General features: G+C 40.6%; 1 protein-coding gene across 8 annotated transcripts in view; it reads left to right on the top strand.

Moving 5' to 3' along the window:
• LIMS1 (LIM zinc finger domain containing 1) overlaps positions 1 to 9417 on the top strand; it is an 82857-nt gene extending 73440 nt beyond the window's left edge. For 3 of the 8 annotated variants that reach the window (XM_027555425.1, XM_027555420.1, XM_027555417.1), the window contains exons 6-11: positions 1292 to 1442; positions 1860 to 1952; positions 3144 to 3192; positions 4341 to 4416; positions 4602 to 4793; positions 6781 to 6869. In XM_027555425.1, coding sequence (XP_027411226.1) covers positions 1292 to 1442; positions 1860 to 1952; positions 3144 to 3192; positions 4341 to 4416; positions 4602 to 4749 — 517 coding nt within the window. In that variant the 3' untranslated portion in view covers positions 4750 to 4793; positions 6781 to 6869. Of the gene's footprint in view, positions 1 to 1291; positions 1443 to 1859; positions 1953 to 3143; positions 3193 to 4340; positions 4417 to 4601; positions 4795 to 6780 lie in introns of those variants that run through there. The other 5 variants (XM_027555424.1, XM_027555421.1, XM_027555419.1 and 2 more) reach the window with 3 other exon arrangements.
• Positions 9418 to 13888: the final 4471 nt, after the last annotated feature.

Below are 13888 nucleotides of genomic sequence, written 5' to 3'. Positions count from 1 at the left end.
CCTTCATGAAGTCTCACTGGGTAACATGTTGCCGTGTGTGTGTGTGTACAAGTGTGCATAAACATGTACCTTTAAATGTGTGTACTTAGTCACTCAGTCATGTCTGACTCTTGAGACACCACAGACTGTAGTCCACCAGGCTCCTCTGTCCATGGGATTTCCCAGGCAAGAATCCTGGAGTGGGTTGCCATGCCCTCCTCCAGGGGGATCTTCCCAACCCAGGGATCAAACCTGTGTCTCCTGCATTGGCAGGTGGATTCTTTACCACTGTGCCACCTGGGAAGCCCTAATACATTTGAATAATCAGCTCATATTAAAATATCCCCAGTGATCCCCACAGCTATTTTTCATCACATTGTTTTTAATACAGGGTCCCCTCTTCCATGCAAAGAAAAAAACTTTAAATGGTCTTATCTTTGTATCCAAGTGGATATAATTATCACAGTTGTAACCATTAGTGTTTAAACTACATCTATTTACTTTGGCTCTCTATTTACATCTGTTTTTTCTTCAGAAGCTCAGGATATGTTGTTAGGCTATGTGTTTCACAGTCTGCTGTGTAGTATAAGAATTTAATGGAAAAGGTACTTGACCATAGTCAGCATGACTGTCCTGGCTGTTACCACGGGGAGTAGAGAACTGCAGTGAAAGCTGACAGACAGCTTATTTGGGGGATTCAGTTCCGGCTTGGTCTGGTTTTCTTGCCTGTCCTCCCTCTGTTCATTCTCCATGAGCACTTCTCCTAAAGAACCTTTTAAAAACAGATGAAATCCATCTTGTTTGGGGGCCACCTCGGTTTATTAACTCAGGAGACTGAAGACAGTAATGAACTCAAGCATTTGTCAGGGGAGCGGTCTGGGCGTTTGGTCTGTATGTTTTCTGCGAACCTAAAGCTGTTCTTAGCAGGTTGTTAGTGAGTGTCAGGAAGTGGAACTGGTCTCCACACTCTTGTTATTTTAGGAAGGTAGCATTAGCAGGTCTGTCCCTGGGCCTGCATCCCTCTCCCCCAGCTTCTTAAGGAAAACAAGGAGGGACTCTATAATAAAAGTGACAGCAGAGACAAGGGGCCACGTGGGGGTACGTCTGACTGGTTGTCATTGGGTGATGTTTATGTTGACACGAATATGAAGCCTGCTGAAGCTGTTCAATCACTGTGACCACCTCTCGGGGGAACAAGCAGTTATGGGGTTGTTGCGGTAGTCTATTCAGATGCCTTATCTCAGGGCGTCAGCCACACCAGCCACCGGCTCTCCCCTTGCTGATGGTACTCAGTGGTTCTTCTCTCGGGCAGGAAGGAGCTGACTGCTGATGCCCGGGAGCTCAAGGGGGAGCTGTACTGCCTGCCATGCCACGACAAGATGGGGGTGCCCATCTGCGGTGCCTGCCGCCGGCCCATCGAGGGGCGTGTGGTGAATGCCATGGGCAAGCAGTGGCACGTGGAGGTGAGTGCCCATGGCAGGGTGACCGGGCCCTCGCACACCCAAGGCTCAGGGGTGCCAACAAGGCTGGGGGATGCTGAGGGGTGAGTGGGGGCACTTGGTGACTGTCAACTTTGTGGAAAACTAAGAACGTAGACGGCACGGTGCTGTGATCAGCCTGTGACGGTGCGGGGAGACTTGGTTCCTGGTCCAACCCAGAGAGGCATCCACATATCCTCTCTTTTCTCATTCTGCTGTTGAGTCAGAGCCTCCAGATGCTGGATGAAAGCTGGGATGACCCTGGTCACTTCAGGGTCGCTTGTGACCCAGATGACACCAGCACCTAGGCTTTCATGGATCTTCTCTTTAGCTCTGGAGCTTTGCTTCACTACATAAATAAAACATGCTGATGCAAATATGACCTAATGCCATTTCTTTCAGCATTTTGTTTGTGCTAAGTGTGAGAAGCCATTCCTTGGACATCGCCATTACGAGAGGAAGGGCCTGGCATACTGTGAAACCCACTACAACCAGGTAGAGATGGGCTCTTTGGATGTGACACACACTTAGGTGAACTTGAGCTTCTCCACAGTTACGTGCAGAGAGAGCTCTGGGGAAATGTACACTGGGCTATACACGTGGCTTTTTAACTTTTTATTTGTAAAATCACTTCATACTCAGAAAAAAGTGGTAAAATAATAAATACAAAGAAAATACCTACATGTTGTACTCAGATTCAGTACCTACTTCATCACGTGTGTGTCCTTCCTGCCTTCTCTGACACACACATAAATGCTCGTCTCATTGTATGCGAGTCAATGTATACGTACAAAAGCGTGCCGATTCTTTTCTAAATCATTTGATGATAAATTCCCTGTGGTCCTTTACCCCTAATGCTTCAGCGTGTACTTCCCAAGAATATGGGACTCACTTGTATAACCACTGTTATCATTGATTACTCTGTCCATTCCAGTTTTGTCACTTTACCGAGTAATGTCCTTCTGGCCTGTTTTCCACTCCAGTGCTGGGCCCAGTCCAGGGTTCTCATGCTCCTTTACCGTCCTGAAATCTCCAGAGCCGTGTTTTGTTTTCCATCAAGATGAATAGTAAATTGTTTTCATTGTAGTAAGTAAAAACTAGTCAGTGAACATTTACTGATCATCTCTAGTAACAGCAAATTCTGAGTTTAGGTATAGCCAGGCTATTTTTTTTTTAATTGAAGGATAATTGTTTTACAATATTGTGTTGGCATCTGCCACACATCAATGTAAATCAGCCACAGGTATACATATATCCCCTCCTTCCTGAAATCTCTTCCCATCTCCCATGCTTCCGACTTCTCTAGGTGGTCACAGAGCACTCGGTTGAGCTCCCTGTGTCACACAGAAAATTCCCTCTTGTTATCTTTTTTACATATGGTAATGTATATGTTTCCACACTATCCTGTCAATTCAATGGAATATTACTCAGCTGTAAAAAAAGAACTCATTTGCGTCAGTCCTACTGAGGTGGATAAAGCTAGAGCCTATTATACAGAGTAAAGTAAGTCAGAAAGAAAAATATTGTATGTTAATGCATGTATATGGAAGCTAGAAACATGCTGTAGGGTATTTGTTTTTAAGTTCTACGAAGAACTGAAATTATATTAAATGTTTGGTATTCTGATACTTAGTTGTAACATATCTTTAATTTTACCACTTTTTTTTTGTCTTTTCCCGTTTCCAGCTATTTGGTGATGTTTGTTTCCACTGCAACCGTGTTATAGAAGGCGATGGTGAGCACCTGTAGGGCACCTTTGGACACAAAACCCCTGGGTCATGTGAAAATTGGAAAATGTTGTGATGGTCATCGGTTACTTTTCCTCTTTCTTTGGCGTATTTCCCAAGTGATCTCTAGCCGTGAAATGCTAACTCCTAAGAATCAAACTTGTTGCTCATTTTTGATGACACTTTAGGCCAGTGCTGCAAGGTCGTTACCATAGAAACGACTGACCCCGAGTCTTGCTTCTCCCTCCCATCCCTGGAATTACTTTCCGTGGAAGCTGCGGGGTGTGTTCATTAGGAGCACTTGGGGAGGGTCCCCTGAACCCTGCAGACGTGAACACCTGGTGGTTGTCTCTAGACCTTTCCAGAACCTGCCCCCTGGTCCCATGTGAGGAGGCCTGATTGACTAGCATGGAAAGGAAGCAGCTGTTTGCCAGCAGTCATTAGCAGATTCTGCCAGAAGCTTCCTGGTGAAGTTGTAAACACTGCTGTTTCCAGCCTGCTTCATGCCTCTGGGCAGAGAGCCGAATTTGGGAAATACTTTCTGAAACACTGCCCAAGTGCCCTTTGTGAAGGGGTGGCTTCAGGAAAGTGATCTTTAGTGCCAGTGGAAATAAATCTCACCTCCGTCTGCGGGAGGCAGTTGCCAGGAGAGAGAAGCGGGCAGAGGAGCTTAGTGTCTGCTTGGAAGGCAGACTCACCCCGGCTGGTGGGTTAGCACCTGGCTCCTGTTTCAGTTACTTACCTAGTTCAGACTACCTTGCTGGGCAGGTGGCAGGAGGCAGGTAGCGGTGCCAGTAGAGTTGGGCCGCACCTTCACAGCTGGGGAGTGGGGGCTCTGATGGGGAGACTTGGCATCTGCTGTTCAGATGCCTCGAAACATTAACCATCACTACAGGTTGAAAGGCAGTGGTGGCCTTCCCTGAGGTGAGGCCTGCAGTTGTGGGAGATAGATGCAGAGCTGAGATTGTGTGTTCTAACAGTGTGATAGATAAATTAGTGAGTAACTTCAACTGATTCTGTGAGTATCAGTTAATGGCACTGAGATGCTTAGTGCCATGTGTGGTTCTTTTGTGAGGAAAGCCCTAGAGAACCGGCCTGGGGAAGGGGTTGGTGGTGAGCCGAGCTGTGGGTGAGTGACCATCTCCTCTCTCCCCAGTGGTTTCCGCCCTCAACAAGGCCTGGTGTGTGCACTGCTTTGCCTGCTCCACTTGCAGCGCCAAGCTGACACTCAAGTAAGTGTGTGCTGGGCCTGCGAGCCCTTGGGTGGGACGCGCGGGGAACATTGTGGAGAGCATTCAGTGTTGGAAAAGTAGGACCTGATGCTTCTTGATTCTTTCTGTCCAGGCCTTCTCAAAGCAAAGGTTCCTCCTTTAATCGTTCCCTCTTTTCTTTTGTTCCTTCTCTGTCCTACACAAAGGGATAAGTTTGTTGAGATTGATCTAAAGCCAGTCTGCAAACATTGTTATGAGAAAATGCCAGAAGAATTTAAGAGGAGACTTGCCAAGCGGGAGAGAGAAGCCAAGGATAAGGACAAGCAGAAAAAGAAAAAGCCAGTCTGTCTGTGAGCTTTTCTGTCCCTCTGCCACCATTTCTACTACTTTCTCCTGTGGTTAGTCCTCCAGAATACATGTTGATCCTGGTTTTGTCTCCTACTTTTCTTGTTTCTTTTTGGCATGTATTTGTAGCTGCCAGAGGCTGACATAGATGGGCTTGTCCTGTGTAGAGCTGATCTTTTTGCCTAATTATTAAAAATTACACTCTTTAATAGGGTCCACCCTTCACATAACCTGTACTGCACTTGCTTCCTTGAATCTGTAGACTCTCTCAGCTCATTTTTTAATCACAATATGGTATAGATTTCTTTTTTTTCCAGTGGATTCAAAGGGAAGAATTCTAATCTCTTAATAGGTACTGTAAAAGTTTCAAAGTATTTCTGTCTGATCATTACAGCTTTTAAAATCCTAGTTTTTGGCTTCTTTGCCTAAAATAATATAATTGGTCAGTTCCAGTGCTGCATGTTCTAAGTTCTATGTTAAACTAAACTCTCAGCATGTTTCCTATCTAAGCAGAGACCACCTAAAGTAGAGAATAAGATACGGCATCACTAGATGTGTGTGTGTTTTTGTACAATTCCTGGTTTTCACAGGACATATTTCAGTCTTTGAAATTCTCTTGCATTGTTAGAAAGACTGTCTCACTTCTTCATAGGGACCATTGTGTTCTGAGTTCTAAAAGTTTTTTATTGTTTCAATTTTCAAGTTTCCTTCTACAAAGAAAAATTAAAATTCAGATAGAAAATGAAAACAATGTAAGGTTTGCTTAGCAGGGTTCCCTGGTGGCTCAGTGGTAAAGAATCCACCTGCCAAAGCAGGAGATGGGGGTTCAACCCCTGAGTTGGGAAGATCCCCTAGAGAAGGATATGGTAACCCACTCCAGTATTTTTGCCTGGAAAATCCCATGAACAGAGGAGCCTGGCAAGCTATAGTTCATGGGGTCTATAGAACACTTTGGGAGAACTTTTTAACTCAATAGCACTATTTAAATCAAATTGCCAATTGAAACATAACATTTGAATTACTGTCATCATTAGGATCTCTGGGAAAAAATCAGAAAATAATTCTCACATGGTGTTTAAAAAAAAGGTTTTTCATTTTAAATATGTGGTCAGGATTTAACTTTGTTATTTTTGTTCTTTAAAATTGTATCGACAGATGTAATAATTTGTAACAGATAACAGTGTATCACTGGACTTGTCCCACACATTTCCTAGATGTAATTTCACAGAAATCGAACTAGTTAGAAAGTTCTGCATTTGTTCCCTTCACAATTAGGGACCCACGATCTCAATGGCTATGAGCGCTGATAGCTGTCAACTGGAAATGCATCACCCATAGCTAGGAGGCCTTCTCAACAACTGTCCGGAATTGTACAAGTCAATTGAGGGTGTGTGCTGTCCTGGCTTTTAAAGAATTGAGTTCTCCATATACACACTGATCACAGATGTGACCACAGGCCACACGGTCCACTGGTGCTCTTGAATTTTCTGTGAGACAGCCAACCAAAGTAACTTAGATGTTAGTTTAGGTTTTTCTTTTTTGAAGATGATCATTGTTGGGATGGGAGGCCAGGCAAGATGAAGCCTCATGGCTCCACTATGTAAAATACTACATGAGATACCTACACCTTCAATAAAGAGAATCAGTCTTATCAGAGAGATAGAGTTCTTTGCTCTGAATAACTATTTTTTAAAAGTGTTCTCACAGTATTTTAAAACATGATTGACTTTATCTGAGTTTTATTCACGTTAGATTCTCTGCATACTTAGCACAGACTAAAATGTAATCAGCATTCTGTATCATACAGATCATTGTACAAGATCAGTTTATAAGGGCAACTTTCTTCAAATGGTATTGTAGTTTATGTTTACCATAATGATTAGAATTGAGATTAGAATTAGTTTTTTGCTAATATGAATATAATTGTAATATGCATAGTGTCTTCATTTACTTCAATAAAATTACTGCACATTATCTGTATGTCTGTATACAAATGTGAATACATTTCCACTAATATTTTTTTATTATTATTAACTTTAGGAATAAATTTGTGGAGTTTGACATGAAGCCAGTCTGTAAGAAGTGCTATGAGAAATTTCCATTGGAGCTGAAGAAAAGACTTAAGAAGCTAGCTGAGACCTTAGGAAGGAAATAACTTCCTTTATTTTTTCTCTTCTATGCAAAGATAAGAGATCACAACATTGCCTGACCTGATGCACCCTGTCTTAAAGTTGTGTCTCAAAACAGTTGAGAGTGAAGAGGACCTATTGAACACCTATTGGTGTTCTTCATCTCCTTTTTCTCATTAAAGAGAAAAAAAGTTTCTGTCATCATATTTAAAACATGGATGAGATCAAGATTTGCCTTTGTTAATAACCCTTATCAGTTAGTTGAAATGTAGATGATACATAATAGAAAAAGAAACATGGTTAAATGTTAAATTTTAATTAAAGTCCAAAATATTAAATATAACTTTTAAAAATGAAAGGAGTCAGTTTTTACATGACTCAGATAAAAAAATATAAACATTATTTACTTTGTATTCGAAAGAAAAATAATTACAACTGCAGTTGGGGAGGATATAAAAAAGAAAACCATATCTCACAGAATCTTAGTGTGTTTATCAAACTAGTGACTGTAAAATGAATATACACATTACTCACATAAGAAACAAGTGTATTCAGAACTACTTGATTTGGGGACTTTTTTTGTTATGGTTAAATGCAATAATTATTAAGCTTAGTTTTAATTTTTATTCTCCTTTGTGAACTTCTTTATACAGTTACGTCATGGTAGTTATAGCTAGCTAATAATATTCTTTTTAAAATTTTGTGCAAAAAAAATTTATACTAGGTATTTGAAAATACAGTATACTTTACAATATTGGAAAAATGAAGTATTTTTTCATGTATTACAGCAATTATACTTTGAAGCTTAAGATCACAGATGCAGTCTTAGAATAGGACATGAAATTAAATGTTAAGTAGTTTGGAATGTATCACTTAAAAACGGGAATGTTTATGTATTGATCATATTGCCTTTATAACCATGCTAATATCTATGCTTTATATATAAATAAACTTGCCTTGCCTTAGAAAAATACATAATCAGGAGTTCTAGCTGTTTCATACCTTACAAACTAAAAACAAGTGCATTGAATGAGATTTGTAAACTCAAATTCATTTACCACAGCTATGATTATTAAAATTTTTTTCTTCTTTTTGGGGAAATACATTGAAATTAATTTGTGATCTTAATTAGAAGAGAATTATGTTGATATGTGTTTCAAGTTTTTCATTACAAATCTTATAGTTAGATTTTATTTACTGTATGTAGGAGGTATAAGTAACACTTTTAAATTGGAAGAGTGGTGTTTAAGTATCAACTTTAGGCCAAATGTAGTGAATTATTTTATTTTGCAAAGTTTTATCTTAAAGTTTCTGGATGTCTTTCTCCATAAACCTATATGCAAAGAGAATTTTGTGAACATTTTTTAAATGTTGCTGCTACTATGTTATCATGTAAAAGAAAGTTGCAAAGATGGGCTTCTAAGGGGAAAATTATTGGTATTTTCAAAAAATTGCTGAAATGTTATTTTGCCATAAAAAAAAATCTCAGGATGCTACCAGTCTGCCATTAAGATATTTGTATGCATGTATTTTTAAATACTTGTGCATGCACTTTAAATTGTATTTCAGTTTTTAATTTATAACCAATTAATTTTTTTTAGTGCTCTTTTAGAGTTCAAAGAATGATCAGTGATAGAAAATAATATATACTTTAAGACTGTGTTCAGAAGTCTGAACAGTCTGCATTTGACAGCAAGAATCAAATTCCCTTCAGCGTGCCTTTGTCAGCTAATACATGACCAGCAACAAAAATCTTTAAAGTATTTATTAAATACTGTACGGTGGATACAGTGCAGGATCTGCAGTCCGGGGTCTTGATGCTAAATTCCTGAATGCTCCGGGAATGCTCCACACAGGAAATCCGGAGCAGAAAGCGCCCACTTACCTGTTTCTAATCACTGAGAAGAGGCATGGGCTGAATCACTACAGGGCTCATGTCTCTCCTGTGCCCAGAGGTCCTGCTGCTCACCTCTCTCATAAAATATGACTTTGTATTTCCTGCAAGTTTGCCCCTTGAATCCTCCAAGGCCATGGGGTGTTTTATCCAGACACACACTCCCTGCCCCCTGCAGGGGATCAATGAGCCCTCACTCTTACCAGGAGTAAGGAGTAGATGGCTGTCAGTGGATGAGAGGATGGACTTGCTTAGTTTCACATGGCTTCCTCCCAGAAGGGAGAAGCTCAGGCTAGTGAACAAATCTTTGCTTAAAATCCTACAAGGCATTTGAAATAATTCATTGTTTACTACATTTCTAAGTGCTCTTTTCCTTATCAAGCCTAATATACTTGGGAAAATGTCTGGGTACGAGTCAAACATTCTTTACATCTTACTAACATTGTAACTGATGGTAGGTCATTTTTGCCTTGTTTGCCAAAATAGCAATTTCTAAATTAAGGAAATTTTGAAGTTGGCTTATGGCATTGTTGTATTTCATTTTCGATTGTAAACTCCGTGGCAGGGACACTATGTCAATAATTATGTTTTTACATAGCAACCAGTGCAGTATACTCTTGGTGCTTAATAAATGTTCATAATTGTTAAGAATAACTGTTGTCTTTTGCTTAACTTGAACGGCTTTGAGACATGGAACCATGAGGATATAGGACTAATGCTTAAGAAAGCCATTTTGGAAACAACCGAAGTGTCCACTAATGGAAGAATGAATGAGAAAATGTGGTCTGTGTAACGATGGAATATTATTCAGCCACAGATAAGTCATCTTGCTATTTACAACAGCATGGATAGGACACTGCTAAAAAGTCAGAGAAAGACAAATATTGTATGATCTCACTTACACGTGGAATAATTTAAAAAACCAATACAGAGAACAGATTGGTGGCTGTCAGCGGCAGGGGACAGGGGGTGGGGGGTGAGGGTGGGCAAAATGGGTAGAGAGGGTCAAGAGTCACAAACTTCCAGTTATAAAATAAATAATTCATAGAGACGTCATGTACAGCATGGTGACTATAGTTATTAATATGTATTACATATTTGAAAATTGCTAAGAGAATAGATCTTAAAAGTTCTGATAACAAGAAAAAATTTTGTAACTGCATGATGACCAATGTTAACTAGACATTGTGATCATTTTGCAATGTGTACAAATGTGGAATCATTATGTTGTACACCTGAGACTAACAAACTACATGTCAGTTATGCCTCAACTTAAAAGTGTCACATTTCTTTTTTAAAAAAAAAGCCACTTTAAACTATTACGTTTGTAGTTTTTTCTGTAACAAAGTTTAAGTAGTGCTGTATCTAAATCCATGTTAAAAAAAAAAATCGAACAGCCTCTGTGTTCACAGGGTATCTTCCTTGAGGTGACACCATGTTACTTAATCCTGACACCTGCTGAGGGCTGTGATGTCAAGGCCTTTTGAGGTTCCATGGCAATTTAATGGAGAAGGGGTAGTGCTGAAGATGCACAAAAAAGGCTCCTGACATAAGCCTTCCACTTACTGAAAAGATGAACTCAAAGTGGGTCATGTATCTAAATATAAAGTGTGAGACAAAAGAAAACCTTTGTGACCTGGGGTCATGAGTTCTTCTGCCACAGCAAAAGCATGATTCAGAAAACAAAAGAACTGACAAGTTGCAATTTATCAAAATCAAAAACTGTCTCCTTAGCGGAAGATGCTGGTGAGTTATAATGAAATAACAAGCTACAGACTGGGAGGATATGTTCCCCAATCACACGTTTGAAAGAACTTGCAGTCAGAATACCTAAAGCCCTCTCAAAACTCAGCAGTCGATGAAACAGTGACACAACAGTCGATGAAAATTCAATAATCAACGTAAGAAGAAGAAAAGAAATTTTATTTGAGCCAAACTGAGGATTGTAACCCGGGAAGCCGATTCTCGGAAGCCCTGAGAACTGTCCCACCTGTTAGATGTTGATTCAGTTCAGTTCAGTCACTCAGTCGTGTCCGACTCTTTGCAACCCCATGGACTGCAGCACACCAGGCCTCCCTGTCCATCATCAACTCCCAGAGTTTACTCAAACTCATATCTATTGAGTCGGTGATGCCATCCAACCATCTCATTCTCTGTCATCCCCTTCTCCCTCCTTCAATCCTTTCCCAGCATCAGGATCTTTTCAAATGAGTCAGCTCTTGGCATCAGGTAGCCAAAGTATTGGAGTTTCAGCTTCAACATCAGTCCTTCCAATGAATATTCAGGACTGATTTCCTTTAGGATGGACTGGTTGGAACTCTTTGCAGTCCAAGGGACTCTCAAGAGTCTTCTCCAACAACACAGTTCAAAAGCATTGATTTTTCGACAGTCAACTTTCCTTATAGTCCAACTCCCATCCATACATGACTACTGGAAAAACCATAGCCTTGACTAGACCACCTTTGTTGGCAAAGTAACGTCTCTGCTTTTTAATATGCTGTCTAGGTTAGTCATAACTTTTCTTCCAAGGAGTAAGCATTTTTTTAATTTCATGGCTGCAGGCATCTGCAGTGATTTTGGGGCCCAAGAAAATAAAGTCTGTCACTGTTTCCCTATCTATTTGCCATGAAGTGATGGAACCGGATGCCATGATCTTAGTTTTCTGAATGTTGAGTTTTAAGCCAACTAAGAGGCTCCTTAGTTCTTCACTTTCTGCCATAATGGTGGTGTGATCTGCATATCTGAAGTTATTGATATTTCTCCCAGCAGTCTTGATTCCAGCTTGTGCTCTATCCAGCCCAGGGTTTCTCATGATGTACCCAGCATAGAAGTTAAGCAGGGTGACAATATACAGCCTTGATGTACTCCTTTTCCTACTTGGAACCAGTCTGTTGTTCCATGTCCAGTTCTAACTGTTGCTTCCTGACCTGCATACAGATTTCTCAAGAGGCAGGTCAGGTGGTCTGGTATTCCCATCTCTTTCAGAATTATCCACAGTTTGTTGTGATCCGCATAGTCAATAAAGCAGAAATAGTTTTTCTGGAACTCTTGCTTTTTCGATGATCCAGCAGATATTGGCAATTTGATCTCTGGTTCCTCTGCCTTTTCTAAACCAGCTTGAACATCTGGTAGTTCACGGTTCACGTACTGTTGAAGCCTGGTTTGGAGAATTTTGAACATTACCTTACTAGTGTGTGAGATGAATGCAATTGTGCAGTAGTTTGAGCATTCTTTGGTATTGCCTTTCTTTGGGATTGGAATGAAAACTCACCTTTTCCAGTCCTGTGGCCACTTCTGAGTTTTCCAAATTTGCTGGCATATTGAGTGCAGCATTTTCACAGCATCATCTTTCAGGATTTGAAATAGCTCAACTGGAATTCCATCACCTCCACTAGCTTTGTTCATAGTTATGCTTCCGAAGGCCCACTTAACATTCCAGGATGTCTGGCTCTAGATGAGTGATCAGTCCATTGTGATTATTTGGGTCGTGAAGATCTTTTTTGTACAGTTCTTCTGTGTATTCTTGCCACCTCTGCTTAATATCTTCTGCTTCTGTTGGGTCCATACCATTTCTGGCCTTTATTAAGCCCATCTTTGCATGATATATTCCCTTGGTATCTAATTTTCTTGAAGAGATCTTTAGTCTTTCCCATTCTGTTGTTTTTCTCTATTTCTTTTCACTGACCACTGAGGAAGGCTTTCTTATCTCTTGTTGCTATTCTTTGGAACTCTGCATTCAAATGGGTATATCTTTCCTTTTCTCCTTTGCTTTCTGGCTTCTCTTCTTTTCACAGCTATTTGTAAGGCCTCCTCAGACAGCCATTTTGCTTTTTTGCATTTCTTTTCCTTGGGGATGGTCTTGATCCCTGTCTCCTGTACAATGTCATGAACCTCCAGCCACAGTTCATCAGGCACTCTGTCCATCAGATCTAGTCCCTTAAATCTATTTCTCACTTCCACTGTATAATCATAAGGGATTTGATTTAGGTCATACCTGAATGGTCTAGCGGTTTTCCCTACTTTAAGTCTGAATTTGGCAATAAGGAGTTCATGATCTGAGCTACAGTCAGCTCCCAGTCTTGTTTTTGCTGACTGTATAGAGCTTCTCCATCTTTGGCTGCAAAGTTTATAATCAATCTGATTTCAGTGTTGACCATCTGTTAATGTCCATGTGTAATCTTCTCTTGTGTTGTTGAAAAAGGGTGTTTGCTATGACTAGTGCATTCTCTTGGCAAAACTATTAGCCTTTGCCCTGCTTCATTCTATACTCCAAGGCCAAATTTGCCTGTTACTCCAATTATCTCTTGACTTTCTACTTTTGCGTTCCACATTTTCAAGGAAGGATCGCCAATTAAAATGACTTACTGGCATTTTGCATAAAGTTAATGGAGGAAACTCAGCCCAGGTGAGCAGGTTCACCACAACCCCCTGCAGAGGTGGGAAGGAGCACTATTCTTCTAAGAAGTAATGTTGCTAGCTCAGAAGAAAGTTAAAAGAAAAGCCCTCTACTTTGGAGCAGGCACTCCCATCTGTGAGGTGGTCCAGACTGACACGACTTAGCAGTTAATGTGTAATGCACACTGCTCATTAGGGCCGGAGAGAGAAAGCCAAGAGTGACACATAGAACTCTATGTTTAAACTTTCTCATCCTGGCTTATGACATTTTTTATCAGCCAGAGTTTTACCTGATTAATCTTGAGTCCTCAACTTCTGAATTGCAGAAGGTGACATGCAGGCACCTAGCATCGAGCAAAGGCATCCATTGCTGATCAAAATCAAGGGTTTTTTCATCTCAAGTCCCTCTGTGCTTTTCCTCTTTCACTTACTCCTTTTCAGTATATTCAACTAAAACAGATTAAGGTAGTAATTTTATGTGCTTGCCAAGGTATGCTTGGCAAGGTTGCTTTACTGTTCACACCCTCCGTTTCCTATCTGTCCAACTGAGCATAAGAACAAATAACAGTACCTTCATTAAGTTGTTGGGAGAATAAGTCAGTACATGTGATGCTGAGCTGCAGGCCACAGGCCTTGCCCAGGTTCAAGACTAAAAGCCCAGAGTCGGCGACAGGAGCGTACCCATCTGAAGCGAGGTCCTGGAGCAACATCCCCAGGTGTGTAGCAGGAC

This window comes from Bos indicus x Bos taurus, chromosome 11, assembly GCF_003369695.1.
Source record: "Bos indicus x Bos taurus breed Angus x Brahman F1 hybrid chromosome 11, Bos_hybrid_MaternalHap_v2.0, whole genome shotgun sequence".
Taxonomy (NCBI): domain Eukaryota; kingdom Metazoa; phylum Chordata; class Mammalia; order Artiodactyla; family Bovidae; genus Bos; species Bos indicus x Bos taurus.
Note: the sequence above shows the minus strand (reverse complement) of the source record. Positions and strands in the feature narration are given on the sequence as shown.